Raw genomic sequence first — 15,987 nt, forward strand, 5'->3', positions numbered from 1 at the left:
AATGTGGGGAGAAGTGGTAGGGGGCAGGAGAGATGGCATGTGTCCCCGGGGCTGTCTCCCACTGTTTTTTTGTTCTTCATTTATCATCAAAAGTGAATGTTTTTTGTTCCCTACAAAAGTTATCCTCCTGTTAACTCAGTGTCTCTGTTCATGTGGTTCCCTCACCTAGAACACACTTTTTTCGAAATTATTATCTGTTTAATGCTACTCCTCCCTGTGGACTCAATTCCAGTTTAACTCACTTCATGAAGCCATATTTGCACCCAGATTTCTTTAGAAAACAGTATCTTCCTCTTCCCATTCTCAAGACACTCAGTCCCCTTCCCACCAGGTTGGCCATACCTGCCACAAATCCTTAGCACAGGGAGCAGCAAAGTTTTTCTATAAAGGGCAAAACAGTAACTATTTGAGGCTCTGTGTGCCATACACTCCCTGTGGCAACTATTTAACTCGCCATTACAGAAGAAAGCAGCATATGCCTACAAATGAGCTTGGCTGTGTTCTAATAAAACTTTATCAGCAAAAACAGAATGCGGCTTCCTGATCCTCCTGACCCCTGGCTTAGTACAGAGATACATGGTAGGGTGGTCAGTAGATACAAGGTTGATTAAATGTTATAAATAACACCACTAAGGAAAAGATGATGCATTAATTGGCTATGTGTTATCACATGATTATATATTGGATACATCCATTACGTGAATACAGTGCAGTGGCTAGCCCCATCAATTTTTAATAACATCTTTAATAAAATCTTGTGTGTCCAAGAGGGGAATCATGGGGTTCTGATCAGCTATACGACGTTAAAGCTTAGACAAAATGATGACATTCTGCCTCATTCGTTTTCTATTAAAACGGAAATCTGCAGAGTGTATGGTTCCATGAAGACTAGGGCTGATAGCCAGCCCTTGCTGTTTCCCACTAAAAGTATCTGGTTTGCATTTTTCTACTGAATAAAAATCAAGTACAAAACCGCTAGAGCAACACACTACGTCTTCACTATGTGTTTAGTGTTTTAATAGAAATAAATATATAATTGTAGTAACAAAATTGTCATAGTTGTCACACATTTCATTTTAAGCTCACTTAAAGAAATTGGGATTGAATTCATGTCCAATTTTCTATTTTCATTTCAAATAGATTTTGACAATATTTGCTGCACCTCTTACTAGGAAGTTTTCTTAGCCAAAGGATTTCACTGGTTTTCAATTTACTACATAAAAATTATGCAAAAATGTAATAAAAGCTGTCTATTTATTTGGATCGATTCCTATCTTTGACACAAAATGTTCTGTTGTCAGAGATAAAACATTACAGCAAGATCGTTGACTGCTACAAAAAAAAAATATCCACTCTGTCTTGGAAGTGATACAGTTTTCTGGACTATACATTAGAAAAACCTCAGGCAATTAAAAAATACTATGTTTGTTACTTTCCTCTGAAATATCTTCTATCATCTTTTTTAAAAACATACAAAATAATTGTTTCACCCTCTGAATTTCTTCCTCTTCTCTAAGTTCTATTGAATATAAAAATGCCAAGAAGGCAGGCAACATAAACCAAAGGGGGAATAAGGAACAGGAGTCCCTGAATAATCATCCTCTATGAAGCTGCCATTTCTATTGAATTTGGCTTTTTTCAATTCTTTTTAGCAATTCCCTTGAATCTATGAAAATTATACCTTTAGTTTAGCAAGGGCTCCTTCCTCATATGAATGAGAGATTTAACCCTGGATTTAACCAGGACCTTCCAGGAAGCCACCAGTTCTGGACACCTGCACCTTTGGCCTCCTTGAGGACAGAAAATGTCCCAGCACACAGAAGTCCCAGCATCTCATGAGGACACAGAAGAAGGATGTTGGAGGCACTGTATTTAATTCTCTTTGGACCCCAAACTTTTTATCTTTACCTTATCTTTGAAAAAGTCATAATAAATAACATCTATATTCCTGAGGTTTTGTGAAGTAGAAGATGCATATACCATTTAAGACATTCTAGTAAGTTTTTCTGAGTACAAAGAAAGCAAATAATAAATAGGCTTTTTCTCTTCTTAGGGGCCATACTACTACTGTGGGTTGTTCCATGACAACAGAACAAACAGAAGCTATGGCAGAAGCCCTAGGAGTTCCAGGTGTGCTCAGAGACCCATGGAAGACTGCCTGAGGATCCATGGACTGAATTTTCATCATATAATATGACAAAATACAGATTTTTTATTTCTGACATGATTTACAAACTCACTGATATTTTCCCCATTTGGTGAGCCACTGAAAGCAGCAACATTCCTTCCAGATAAGGAAGAATAAGACGTTAATTTCACAGGGTCATTTTTTCGTCTTCTTCGGCTGTGGTCCTTAGCAGCTATGTTTAAAATGCCATAATTTAGTGCATGACCATTCCAGAGTCCTCGAGCACTGGCTGATGTAGTCGATCTAAGATATACTTAGAATAGTGTAGATCTGAATCCTACTTGCTGTCTTGAAATACTGCGGGAAGAACACACAGGGCTCCCTTGTCACGTGAAAACTCAGTGCATTTTCCACTGCAGTTCACTTAAAATGAGATATTTAATTAGGCCACCAAGAATTTTAAAAATATAATCAAAATCACCACGGGTGGTGTGGTGCTTAATTTAAATGCATGCAGATCTATTCTCTTGAATTTTTAAGTCTAAAATCCCGTATCATTTGCTATAGCACTAGGTAGGACAGAAGATCTGTAGAACGTATCCATCTTATATAGCTGTGTTTATACCCATTAAACAAGTCCTCATTTCCCTGTTCCCATCCCCTGGCAGCCACCACTTTGTTTTCTGCTTCTATAAGTTTGACTATTTCAAATATGTCTCATATTAAGTATCCCTAACACCACTACACCCCCCCCCACACACACACACAAAGGGACACAAGGACATTATTTGGAGGCAAGGATACATTCATGACCTTGACTATGGTGATGGCATCATGGGTGTACACATATGTCCAAACTCATCAAATTGTATACATTAAATATGTGCAGTTTTTTGGTTTATCAATAATGCTTCAATAAATCTGTAAAAAAATTAGTAAAAATATAGAAAGATCCTCCCCTCCAAAAGTTTTTTTTTTTTTAAATACACAGGAGAACTTCCATTTTTTAAATACTTTTTCTGTTTGAAATAATAACATCTCTGTGTACATGAATAAGAAAAATAATGATTCAGTTGTCAAAAAAATCAAAGTAAAAATCACAGAGTTAAAAAAAATGCATGCATCATGGGAAACTTCTCTGATAAATAAAACAAGAATATTTAAAGATGTGCTTTGCCAGTAAAAGAGATAAATTATGGCTGTAATTGAAAAATCTCCAGATGGTGGGAATTTGGCGTGCTATTATTCTTTGAAAGTATGTTCCTAGCTAAGGGAATTGAACCAACTTGCTTAATTCATTAATTAAAATGTACTAATTGATAAAAATGAGGACATAGTTTCTATTTTCTAAAAGTTACAATATGAAATAATTAGCCTCAATTTATCATTCTTCCTCCACTTCCCACCTTCCCTTGTGGGAGTACACGTTTATGTGTGCTTCAGGACTAAAACCTACACAATACCTCTTAGAACAAGTCTGATAAAAGAAAACCAAAGGGCACAGAGGACAGGTAACAAAAGCATGCGAGATTGCAGACCAAACAAAAAGATGACTTAGACACAAGGACAAATGATGATCAAAGAAGGCAAATACAGCCAGCACAAGCCTCTGAATAATAATGCCTACAGAAAAATAATTTGTTTGATGATTATAGAAGTCAATGAAAGGAGTTTGATTATAGAAGTTAATGAAAGGAGTTTGATAAGTGGTAAGCAAAATGTAAGTTGAGTATTGAAATTGTCCCTATTGGTGGGCGAAGGGAACCCCTGTTATGTCCTGGTAGGAGGGTATATTGGTACACTTCTTCTAGATTTAGGATTTGCTTGGGCGATTTTTTTTAATTTGAAAAGCTTTAATATACTGGTAGGCATTTTGATGTATGTCTAAGAAAGATTTGTGCAAATTTTCTGTTGCAAGAATGTAAATGATAGTATTTAGACCTTGAATAAATTAAGAGACGATTTAGATGTCTAGCAGAGGAGGACAGATTAAATTTGTCTGTCACAATTATACTGTGGAATACTATGCAACAATATCAACGATCTTGCATAAAAATGCTTTTAACCAGGGAATGCAGTCATTGTATATTGCTAAAAAATTGGCATTGTTTAAAGACTGAGTAAATGACCTAAAACAACAGCTCTGGAGTTGGATGGCCTATAATAAAAGTTTGTATAAAAACTTACACCTGTGGCACTTATTATGCAAGATGACAAGCTATTCAAATTTCCAATTTCTTTTTCTGTAAAAAGAATAATAATTATACTTCCTACCTCATTGTATTGAGGACCTACTTTTTAAAAAAAGATAATACATTCAATATTCTTAGCATTTTACCTGTGGAGCAAGTGTACATAAATGCTGTTGATAGACAGCATGAATACATCACTTTTAAAATATGTATATGTGTATTTCTATTGCTAAGATATGCATATAGTTACAAACCTCAACTGTTTTTTTTCCTTCTCCTTTTTTTTTTTAATATTGTATTTATTTATTTGTTTATTTAAAAGAAAGAGCAAAAGAATGGCAGGAGGAGAGGGAGAAGCAGGATCCCACTGAGCAGGAAGCCTCACGTAGGGCTTGACCCCAGGACTCTAGGATCATGATCTGAGCCAAAGGCAGACTCTTAACCAACTGAGCCACCCAAGTGCCCCTCTCTTTGGGGTTAAGTATGGTTTTTTTGTGTTTGCTTGTTTATTTGCTCTAACTGCATTCCCTGAATGTTTTACCTGGAAAAGAGTTGAGTCAGGAGTTCTCCTGCAGTAACAAACCACCCTAATATTCCAGCTGCTTAAAACAACAAAGGTTTATTTCTCCCTCTTGTTATAGGTCCTCGGTAGGTCAGCAGAGGTTTCTCCAACCATCCTCATTCAGACACCCAAGCTAATGGATCACCACCGTCGCAAACCCTGCAAATCCCCGTGAGGGGACAAGAGAGATGACAAATCTCTCACTGTCTCTTAAGCCTCTGTTCCTAAGTGATGCACATGAATTTGGCTCACATTGTTTGGACAAAGCCAGACACACACTCAGAAGGAGAACCTCAATTAAAAACTTAAAAATTGTATTCTTAAGTCAAAAAGAACTTAAAACTAATGTGTAGTCAATCATAAGTCATTTCAAGCTTTTGAGCGGAACCTTGGCTTGAAACTTGAGAAAGCTGACCCTTAGCTCCAAAGCCCAGGAGGCAGAAATTAGGATGAACAAATCAAGTAGATGAGAGTCATCACATTAAATAAAAAGATATTTGTAGGCCATAAGGAATAGAAATCAAGGAGCCACAGGATTAATAGAGTTTAAGAGATTATCTAAATTATCCCCCTGCTTTCAAGACACAATGATCACACTCAGTCATCACCAGCAGAAGCAAGTAATCTAATTTAATTTCCGGTGCACAAAAGCCTTTCCCTGGCCCCTGAGGTGGACTACGCCGAAGAACTTGAGTACATTCTACGTGAAGAATTCTTTCCTTGGCCCCAGCTAGCGAACGGCCGCAGATCGCCGGCTTGAGAACCGATGGGCCTTGTAATTGCTTTCCTCACTCATGGAAGCACAGCTGCAGCTGCCACTCATTAATGGCAAAACTAATCCTTTATAAGTTTTCACACTGGCCATTTGCTTTAAAACATCCAATGCCAGTGAGTTTGCAAAGGTAGCTCTGTGAGAAAGAGAGGGTCTCTGGCCACTGGTCCGAGCCGTGGACTAGCTCTCATAAATCCCTGGTCTTCATTCTCAGAATTCTTATATTTTGTCATGGTTCCCTGCAAAATCACTCCACTCATCAATACCTCCATTTCCCTTGAGGAAACTGGAGAAGCTTTTTATTAATCTCTAAAGTACTTTAAAAAGCTTAAATGAATTATAAAAATAATAAAGTTTTCTAATGCTAAACATAATATTCAACACCTTTTTAACAAAATAAATTTTACATATGTGCTATTCCCTAAAAATGGTAACTAATACATTAGAGAATCTCTAGAAGGTAAGAAACAAAGATGTGTTTGTCAGAGTTAGCAAAAATTAAAACCCACCAAAATTAAAACCCACCATAATTTTCTTACCCTAACACCATATTAAAAAATGTAGGGACAAATAAAAAACAACTGGTAATAGAGAGTGATTTTCTATGTTTGAGACATACTTTATAGGCTTTTCTTATTTTTCCATCATAAACTTGTTATTTTTAAACAATGAATGAATGCATAACAGTAATCTGAAGGACACTGACTTTTAACCTTTGTTCCTTTAAAAGCGTGACAGGTTTACTCAAGCTCTCAAATGATATTTTATTAATGCAGGTAGAACAGTAGTTTCCATGTGGGGCTGCTGGTGAAAAGGGGTCAAGTCAGAAATAAAATTTATGAAATGAAAACTTTCTTTTACCCATATCCTAACCTTGTACTTATAACCAGTAAGGATACATATCAGAATATGGGAACATCACCTATGGTACAAATAATCTTGGGGACTTTGTTTTCTACGTGAAGAAAACTCTAAGTAATCAAAAAGACAACTGATAACAAATAATGGGAAAGATGGAAGGAAACTGGAACCCTCTTGCATTGCTGGTGGGAATGTAAAATGGTGCCCCCACTTTAAAGACAGTTCAGATGTACCTCAAAAAGCTAGAGTTACCCTATGACCCAGCAACTCCACGTATATGTATATACCCAGGGGAAATTAAAACACACACCCACACAAAAATTTATACATGAATGTTCATAGAACATTATTCATGATGGTCAAGAAGTTTCCAGAAATAATCCAAATGTCTACTAACAGATGAATGGATAAATACATGTGGTATATCCACACAAATGTGTACTATCCAGCCATCAAAAGGAATGAAGTACATGGATAAATCTTGACAATAGTATGCTAAGTGAAAAAAAGCCAGAAACGAAAAATCACATATTTTATTATTACATTCATATGAAATACTCAGATTAGGGAAATCCATGGGGACAGAAGCATATCAGAGTTTCTAGGGGTTGACGGGAGAGAGGAATGGGGAGTGATTGGTAAGGCGCACAGGATTTCTTTTACTGGTGATGAAAATGCTCTGGGATGAGATAGCGGTGAAAGCTGCATAATTTTATAAATATACTAAAAACCACTTAGTGGCGTACTTAAAAAGAGTGAATTCTGTGGTATTTGAATTATAGCTCAATAAAAAATTTATTTTTCAAAGAGGAAGCTGCAACATAAATTAAATTTCTGATCTAACATTCAGGTAAAAGGAAGTGTTTCTCTTTTTCATCTTTCATGAGGAAAATTTGTAGTAATTTCAATTACCAGGTCCTCCAAAGGCATATTTCACATTAACTTTGCCATTTCCATGTGAGAGGTGAAAATGCATTTCTTATTTTGAGAAATTGAAGATAATGGAACCAGCTATCCTTTAGACAAATTCTTCTTTCTCTTCCAATTTGTACTTGATCTGGGACCAAGAGCAGACCCGAGGCTATGTATCCTGTAGAACAACATAAGCCTACTCAGAGCGGTCTGTTCCCAGGATGCTTTTTCAAAAGCTAACAAGCTCCTCAACGCAATGCTAATGAGTTTCAGAAATGTCAGTGGACAATTAAATGGTCTCATTCAGAAAGTTTTGAGCAGATATCCAAACTTTTTCTTTAAAAAAAGGTATACTCTTAATCCCCTTGATCTACTTCATTCATTGTCCCCATCACCTCCCCTCTGGCAACCACTAGTTTGTTCCCTGTAGGAGTCTGTTCTCTTGTTTGTCTTTTTCTCTTTGTGCATTTGTTTCTTAAACTCCACATATAAGCGAAATCATATGGTATTTATCTTCTTTATCTGACTTATTTCACTTAGCACTATACCCTCCAGAGGCATCCATGTTGTTGCAAATGGCAAGAGCTCATTCTTCTTTATGGCTGAGTAATATTCCATGGTGTATAGACATCACATCATCTCTGTCCATTCATCTACTGATGAATGCTTAGGCTGCTTTTGTATCTTGGCTATAGCAAATAATGTTGCAGTATACATAGGCATGCATACATCTTTTCAAATTAATGTTTTCATATTCTTTGTGTAAATACACAGTAATGGAATTACTGGATCATGTAATTCCATTTTTAACGTGTTAGATTTTTTAATTAAATTTGTTTTCCACAGTGGTTGTACCAATCTGCATTCCTGTCAACAGTACACAAGGGTTACTTTTTTCCACATCCTTGCCTACACTTGTTATTTCTTGTCTTTTTTATTCTAGCCATTCTGCTAGGTGTAAGGTGATACCTCATTGTGGTTTTGATATGCATTTCCCTGGTGATTGAGCATGTTTTCATATGTCTGCTGGCCATCTGCATGTTTTCTTTGAAAAAATATCTATTTGGAAACTCTAACTGTTTTTTAATCAGACTGTAAGGGTTTTTTGGTTTTTGTTGTTGTTGTTGATTTTGGTGTTGAGAGGTATAAGTTCTTTATATATTTTGGTACTAACCCCTGATGGATATAACATTTGCACATATCTTGTCCCATTCAGTAGGTTGACTTTTTGTTTTGTTTGTTAACTTCGCTGTGCACAACTGTTTTTTGGTTGTTTTTTTTTTTAATGTAGCACTGAACTGACCTGAACTAAACAGAAACTAAACAGACCTCAAAGCTGAACTGATAGTATGAGTAAGAGTAAGTGAGAGAGAATGTGTGTGTATATGCATGCGTAAAACAGAGAGGGAGAAAGAGAAAGATTATATTTCTCCATGTACTTTCAGTAATGGAAATGGGATGTATTATTAGTTCTGCAAAGACGAATCTTTCCTTATTGAGGCATCGCAGCTAAGTAAGATAGTATGTGATATTATGTTAAATAAGATATACATGAACTGAATGCACTGGACTCGTAGGACAGGAGGTGGTGACAAAGCCTGAGAGCCCTCACTTACCCCTTCCAGAGCAAGGCAGAGCAGAGCTTCCTTGGCACTTCCTGATGCTCTCCTCCGCAGACAGTGGGCAGGAACGTGGGTGCTCACACTTCCTCCCATGCCAGCCTACCTTGCAGTCACATCTTCCGCAATTACACTGCCCATGACCTTCAGAGTGAGAGTGTAAAAGAATATGAAAAAATAGACGATGAAGTCAGAATTAGTTTTCATTTCAACAGTGAGTATCACAAATGAGCCAGGATCTCAACACCATATGAAACCCTAAAGCCAAGGCATCTTTTTCTCAAGTTCTTAAATACCGGATTTACATTGATTGATCATGAGGGGTAAAGAAAAGCAACTGCTCCTGATAAGATAAATGGGTCTGTAGGACTACACACATGAATCCATCAAAATCCAGGTGCATGTGATTGTATTGGTCTGCTGGGGCCTAAATGGGGTATTTGATGGATTTGGTAATTAATTCATGTGGAGAAGAGCCATAGGAAACTGAAAACAATTTGCTGTTGAGACATGTCTTATCTTGTGGAGTCCCCCACACTTTTCATTACGTTTTTTCTACACACTACATGCTTAACCTGGAGACTCTTAGCCTAAAACCAATAACCTCTGTGGCGTTCACATTTCCTGAGGAGCAGTGTAGTATACCCAAAAGAGGAAAGATATTAAACTTCTTTACACATGGTCACAGAGCCTGTAACAAATTGTGATGAGTAGTGACATGGTTTGACAAAAAATGGCATATGTTATCCATCAAATAAATGCGTCCAAATCCTGGTCCTGCTGTGTACGGAGCATAGCTGGTCAAATGTCAACATTTCTGAGACTTAGTTTCTTCATTTTTGAATAAGATAGTAATACATTGTTTGTCCATATTTATCAGGAAGTACATAATGCATCTTAAAATGCTACATAAAAGTGAGCTACTATTATTTTTATTCAAGTCCACCTATGTAAACAAGTAGGAATAGAAAGAAAGGCAAGAAAGCTGAGCTTTTCTTAATTCCTAGTCAACATTTAGATACTCATTATTACAGATGCAGAACACTGTGGATTTCCATAACTCTGCAAAAATGCATGACATTTTTTAATTTTAAGTAGTCTCCATGCCAAACGTGAATCCCAATGTAGGACCCAAACTCACGATTCTGAGATCAAGACCTGAGCTGAGGTCAAGAGTTGGATGTTCAACCGACTAAGCTAACCAGGTGCCCCCAAAAATGCATGAAAAACTTTAAAGGAAGTGAAATTACATTTTCTTGAAGTAAACTGAGTGTGATGTTAATGGGTGAAAATCTTGGTATTTCGTCTTTGGCATCTGATATTAATATAAATCATACAACATGGAAGCTGCTCTTCAGTACAGTTTCAAGTACAGTTTTCAAGTACAATTCGGCTGTTTATAGAAGCCAATGGCTCTGGAGTTCTTGGAAACAAGAGGTCTTTTTCCTAGGTCAGTTAGATCTACAAGGATACTGGACAAAGGACAGAACATGCTCTCATTGGTGAGAGACTAGTTGATAAAAAGAACAGTGAAAAACAGTTATATTGAAAGGGAGGAAGAAAGCTTCATTTTTAAAAGCTGAAAATAGCTGTGAACATCAGAAGAAAATATTCAGTACGCAAGGATGTCAAGCGGTCCCTGACTACCCAGGACACCACCACCACACACTCAGTGTGCGGTCTGGTCCCCAGGCACGGAATGAAGCAGGAGCCTGTGCACAGGGAGAGAACAGTGACCGAGGGGAGAATGCTCTCCACTTCTGTGGATGGAAAACAAGCTTCAGAGCAGCCATTAGTTTCTACCTCAGGTTCATTCCCATGTCAACATTTCAAACACAACTCATGGTGCAATGAAATGAATTCATGAAGACTGTCAGAAGTTATGAAGAAGAGATTTTTAGAGTTAAGATCCTGTCCCATTAATAACAAAAGAAGTCAGAGGATACACGGACACATTTTGGGGTGGGGGGTGAGGGAATGTAGCTGCTCTAGACCTCAAAGGAGAAATCTCTGAAACTCTCTCACCATTATGCTCCAGATTCACTCTCTGTTTTCTATGATACCGTTTTCCTCACTCAGTTTTTAATCTCTACACTTTTCTCCCTAAAGTTGTGCCTTTTTTTCTAACCCTTTCTAAAGTTATGCCTTTTCTAACCCTTCACTGTTTCTGTGCTCTGATAGTCACTGGGGGAAAGGCAGCCAATGCGCTCCTACATCTCTATTTCCTGTACATTTAGGGCAGCATCAAGAACGCTCTCAAGAATGAGACCTATAAGCTGGAGCATCACCTCCAGGCATCGCCAGCTCCAAGCACAGCTGGGCAGAACACATACAATGTGTCCCTCACTTTTGCCACATATGTGATGAGCCCCAGCCTCCCGCGCCTTTCACCTCAGCCTCAGCCTTCACCCATCAAAGTCCCCTCGATAATCCCACTGAGTCCATTGTTTAGGCACAGGAATAAATTGATGAGACCGTGTCACTGCTGTGATGGGCTGCAGAATGAAAGCTTTTGCCTCTAAATAGGAAACTGTCACAGCAGGAAAATATTATTTAGTTCAGGATGACCACGGGTCCTCCTCAAATCACCTGCTTAGGAGTCTCCTCTACACTCTGCCATCTGAAGTCAACATCAATTGAACAAGTTTGGGCTGAAGAAAGAAGGGCTATTAAATTATGAATGGCCTATAATCATCAATTTCAATCATCTATAATGAATGAAATTCCTGAGAGTCAGCGAATGCATGGCAACCACTTTAAATGATAGTAGGGATATAGAATGTTTCTTAAGGGTTTCATTGTTTTGGGAAAGTAGAAATACCTAAATCAAACGTCTCAGTGAGGATCACAGAGAAGCAAATGTCAAAGTAATAAAGAAAGTTTCAGGGTACCTGGGTGGCTCAGTGGGTTAAGCCTCTGCCTTCAGTTCACGTCATGATCTTAGGGTCCTGGGATCGAGCCCTCTTTGCTCAGCAGGGAGCCTCCTTCCCCCTCTCTCTGCCTGCCTCTACGCCAACTTATGCTCTCTCTCTGTCAAATAAATAAATAAAATCTTGGAAAAAAAAAGAAAGTAATAAAGAAAGTTTGAATAATTCTAGCCTAATAGGAAGAAAAAAAGTAGTGTTGACAGCAGTACTGCTGATCTAAATGTTTATTAGAGATTAGTTTAAAACATAAACATAACTTTTACTTTCTAGGTAATGAAGATTATATCCTCCATCTTTCAATAACTCTAATTCATGTGCAGTTCAAGTATATTTTAGAACACTTTAGGATCTCAATTTAAATGAAACTACCTTTTCTATAAAATCCTTTATGATAATTCATCAGTGGAGTTAGGAAATCACTTAAAAATGCATGGTATTGATATCAGATTCTGAAGCTGGTATTAAGACTTTCGGAGAAAACAGGAAATCATAAAATGAAATTGCAATTTCTCTCCTGGAATTACTAATTTCTTAATTTTAGTATAAAAGTTATGCCAAAGAGGGAAAAAGAGGATCATTTTATAGGAATAAAATGAAGAAGATGAAAATGCTTGATGTTGATATATAAAAAAGAATTTAGAAATGATAAGATCTGTTTAGCATGAAAATCCTTTTGACTGCCATAATATACTACAGTAAGTCTTTTCCAAACAAAACGGTGAAGATGCACAAAAGCAGAAATTAGGAGTTCTGTATCTTCAGTCTAAATACATCACTAGTCTACCTTTCTGGTCCTAATCTCATTTTATCTTTAAAATGACAGAATTATAAAATGTGAATTTTACCACACTGATATTTCATACTTCCACGCTAGTTTGCCAAGTAGATACACAGACAGATAAACAGATAGACAGACGATAGATAGATATGGCCTCCAGGTGTTAATTCCATTGTTTCTAACAAGTATTCCTTTAAACTCTGTAGGCAGAGGGTCAACAAATACAGAATGTGGTTATCCCTGATAGCAAACATGTAAAGAATGCACATTGGAGAATAGCTTTCAGAAGACCTATGACCTGCATTAAATACACACACACACACACACACACACACACGGAAGAACAATACGATGCCCAGGTGATGGGATCACAGCCCAATCAGTACCACTTGGGCAGGCAGCTGGCACCATGGCTGTGGCCGTGCTGGGCATGCAGGAGCTTTAAAGGCTCTCAGGCCATTACGGGAAAGGGTGATGATACCAAAACCTATTTTTTCTCTGTAATCATTGTGCTCTTTGGAGCAAAGTCATCTCAGAAATATCAATCCGGGACCAATGTAGTTGCATCCATTCCAGATAAATGTTCTTCTGCTGTAGAAGATATTTCTTTCTTTTAAAATGATCAAAACTTCTTGTGAACTGGGATCTGACTTCTACGATCAGCTTCTTACAAAGTAAGATGATGACCATTAATAGGAAAAGTTTGGGGGAATAAATTAGAGCTAACTAGTACTTGTTATTTAAGAAAACAAATCCGTTTGGTTTATTTGCTGATTTTTCTTTCAAGACAATGCAACCTGAATGTACTCAATCATGTCCTTCAGTTTCTTTCCACGATGCTTTGGTAATCCACCATGATGAGTTCACCCACACAATGTGGTCCTATCAAATGATTCCATTTTCTAAATTAATGGAATGCTAAGCCAAGGCTAACCTATTTTCATCATTGTGATAGACAGGCCAGGTTGAAAAATTGAGTTTAAGGTCACACTGCATCATATTTTAGCAGTTACGGGATTTGGGGGAATAGACCAGAGTGTCAACAGCCATCGGGAATAAAAGTTATTTTGGGACCAGGAAATCAACCCAGTGGAGCAGCTCACAGAACAGCAGTAACAAACAGAGCCGCTGGCACACTTCGGATGGCTGGTCAAGCCCTGGTTATTGTAGCTACACTCAAATTCTGTTAATAGTAATGTCTCTGAGGTGTTGTGTATGTATGTGTATCTGGGTGTGCACATGAATTACATCTGTGTATAGATGAAGTGGTGCGTGCACACACACACACACACACACACACACAATGTGGATGATGAACAACAAATAGGAATGAAAGAAGAAATAAATAAAACTGATTTATTTGGGAGCAGGGAGCAGGTTTTAAAATAGTTGTGTCTGGTGTATCCACGATGTAATAGGCACAAAATATTTACATTTTAGCGCGTTATTGATTAGATGAACGGCCTCGGTGGGAATGAATGAAAACGAAGAGAACATCAATTAAAAGTGCAAAGTCAACCAACCCGCCGGGAGATTTCCCTGGGACTCAAATAAGACAAACACCTCAGGATGGCAAGAATGGGAGCGCAAAATAAAGCTGTGTTTCACCTGAGCCTTCTTACATCCCAGCCTTGCATAAGTCACTGGAGAACATTGACATCGCTGGGTTACTCCTGCCTCCTACCACAGAGGCACTAACAGCCTCGACAGTCCGCTGCGTGGCACGCTTCCCGGGGTACTGCTCCGAGGGCCAGTGAGGACAATTATGAAGACTAATAGTTCACTGAACAGAACGTCTAGAATTCAACAGATTTGCTGAGAATGAAGATATTCCAGAGATGGGTGCCTGCTTCAGATCATAACGATGTTCAGAGAGGCTTTGTTTTATAAGAATCGGGAACGTCCAGAGGACAGTTCTGCCTTACCAAAATAAAATAAAATTGAAGAAGTTTGTTTGCATCACTTGAAGATTCAATTACATGAGTCCTTGGGTTCTGCATCTGTTTCTAGATGACACTTAATGGCTGCATGAACCCTGTCAAGTTACTTAATTTTTTGAACCTGTTTCCTCTCCTGTTAAAATGCAGGTAATAACGTCTCCCGCTCTGAGTGAGGGTGAACATAAAAGGGAACAAGGGGGGGCACCTGGGTAGCTCAGTGGGTTAAGCCTCTGCCTTTGGCTCAGGTCATGAGGGTCCTGGGATCGAGCCCCATATTGGGCTCTCTGCTCAGAGGGGAGCCTGCTTCCCCCTCTCTTTGCCTGCCCCTCTGCCTACTTGTCATCTCTGTCAAATAAATAAATAAGATCTTTTTAAAAATGGGGGGGGGACAAGGGCCGTGAAATGGGCTAAAAGAGTGGGGTCTCTGTTAAAGTGAGTTTCTTCTTCCCTAAATTCCTCCTTTTAAGTGTGGGGGGCAGGCTATGGAGCACTGGCCGCGCTCAGTTCACCTCAACACAGAAATGCTAAGATCACACTTCCAGACTGATGTCTTGTCCCAACCACAGCCTCTTGCCTCATCCCCAACCTAGAGTGGTAACTCTGAGCCCAGATGACACGCAGTAGGAATTGTGAGCTTCCAATAAAAGGACTGAAGTGTCACTGCCCGTCTTCACCCCACGACCTCTCTATTTCACCATGAGACAGAACAGCGCGTGTGACCCTGAGTGGTCACTATTATGTAGCTATTCTGAATTTTTCAACCCCACTCCCAAGTCAAGATCATGGGCTTATCAGGGAAAAACACACCCTATGCAAAACAAACAAACAACAAAAAACAAAACAATAACAAAACCCAAAACCAGTAACATCTTATCAGAAAGTCAAAAACATAATTTTTTATATAGCTTGATTATCTCCTTCATTCCCCCACTTAAAATTATTTGGAGTCATGTTTTATCTCACTGACAATCTTAAAATAACATTTTAAAATGACATTTGCTGAATCTTAATATACTTTTAATGACCCACTCTTGGGCTCTATCTTTTCATGTTTAGCCCTGACTCTTCAGACTCACATATTCAATGGACTGGGGGAAAAAAAAAAAAAAAAAAAAAAAAAAAAAAGCTTTGGATTGCTCTTGGTCCTTTAGGCTCAATATCTAGAAATAAATTTCCCCGTTTCAGTAAATGGCCCCCAGACAACCAGACTGGAAACCTGTGAGTGTAGCATGCTGCTGCCTAAAACCATCACTAGCTCCCCATTGTCTCTGGAACAAGAGTCTGGTTCTGCAGCAG

The 15,987-nt window shown here is 38.2% G+C and overlaps 1 protein-coding gene across 1 annotated transcript in view; it reads right to left on the reverse strand.

Moving 5' to 3' along the window:
- Positions 1-15,987, reverse strand: part of ITGBL1 (integrin subunit beta like 1) — a 211,825-nt gene that overhangs the window by 91,213 nt on the left and 104,625 nt on the right. The window contains exon 7 of the mRNA XM_059143845.1: positions 9,044-9,190. Within this exon, the coding sequence (XP_058999828.1) occupies positions 9,044-9,190 (147 nt within the window). The remainder of the gene's footprint in view (positions 1-9,043; positions 9,191-15,987) is intronic.

Source organism: Mustela lutreola, chromosome 13 (assembly GCF_030435805.1).
Source record: "Mustela lutreola isolate mMusLut2 chromosome 13, mMusLut2.pri, whole genome shotgun sequence".
Taxonomy (NCBI): domain Eukaryota; kingdom Metazoa; phylum Chordata; class Mammalia; order Carnivora; family Mustelidae; genus Mustela; species Mustela lutreola.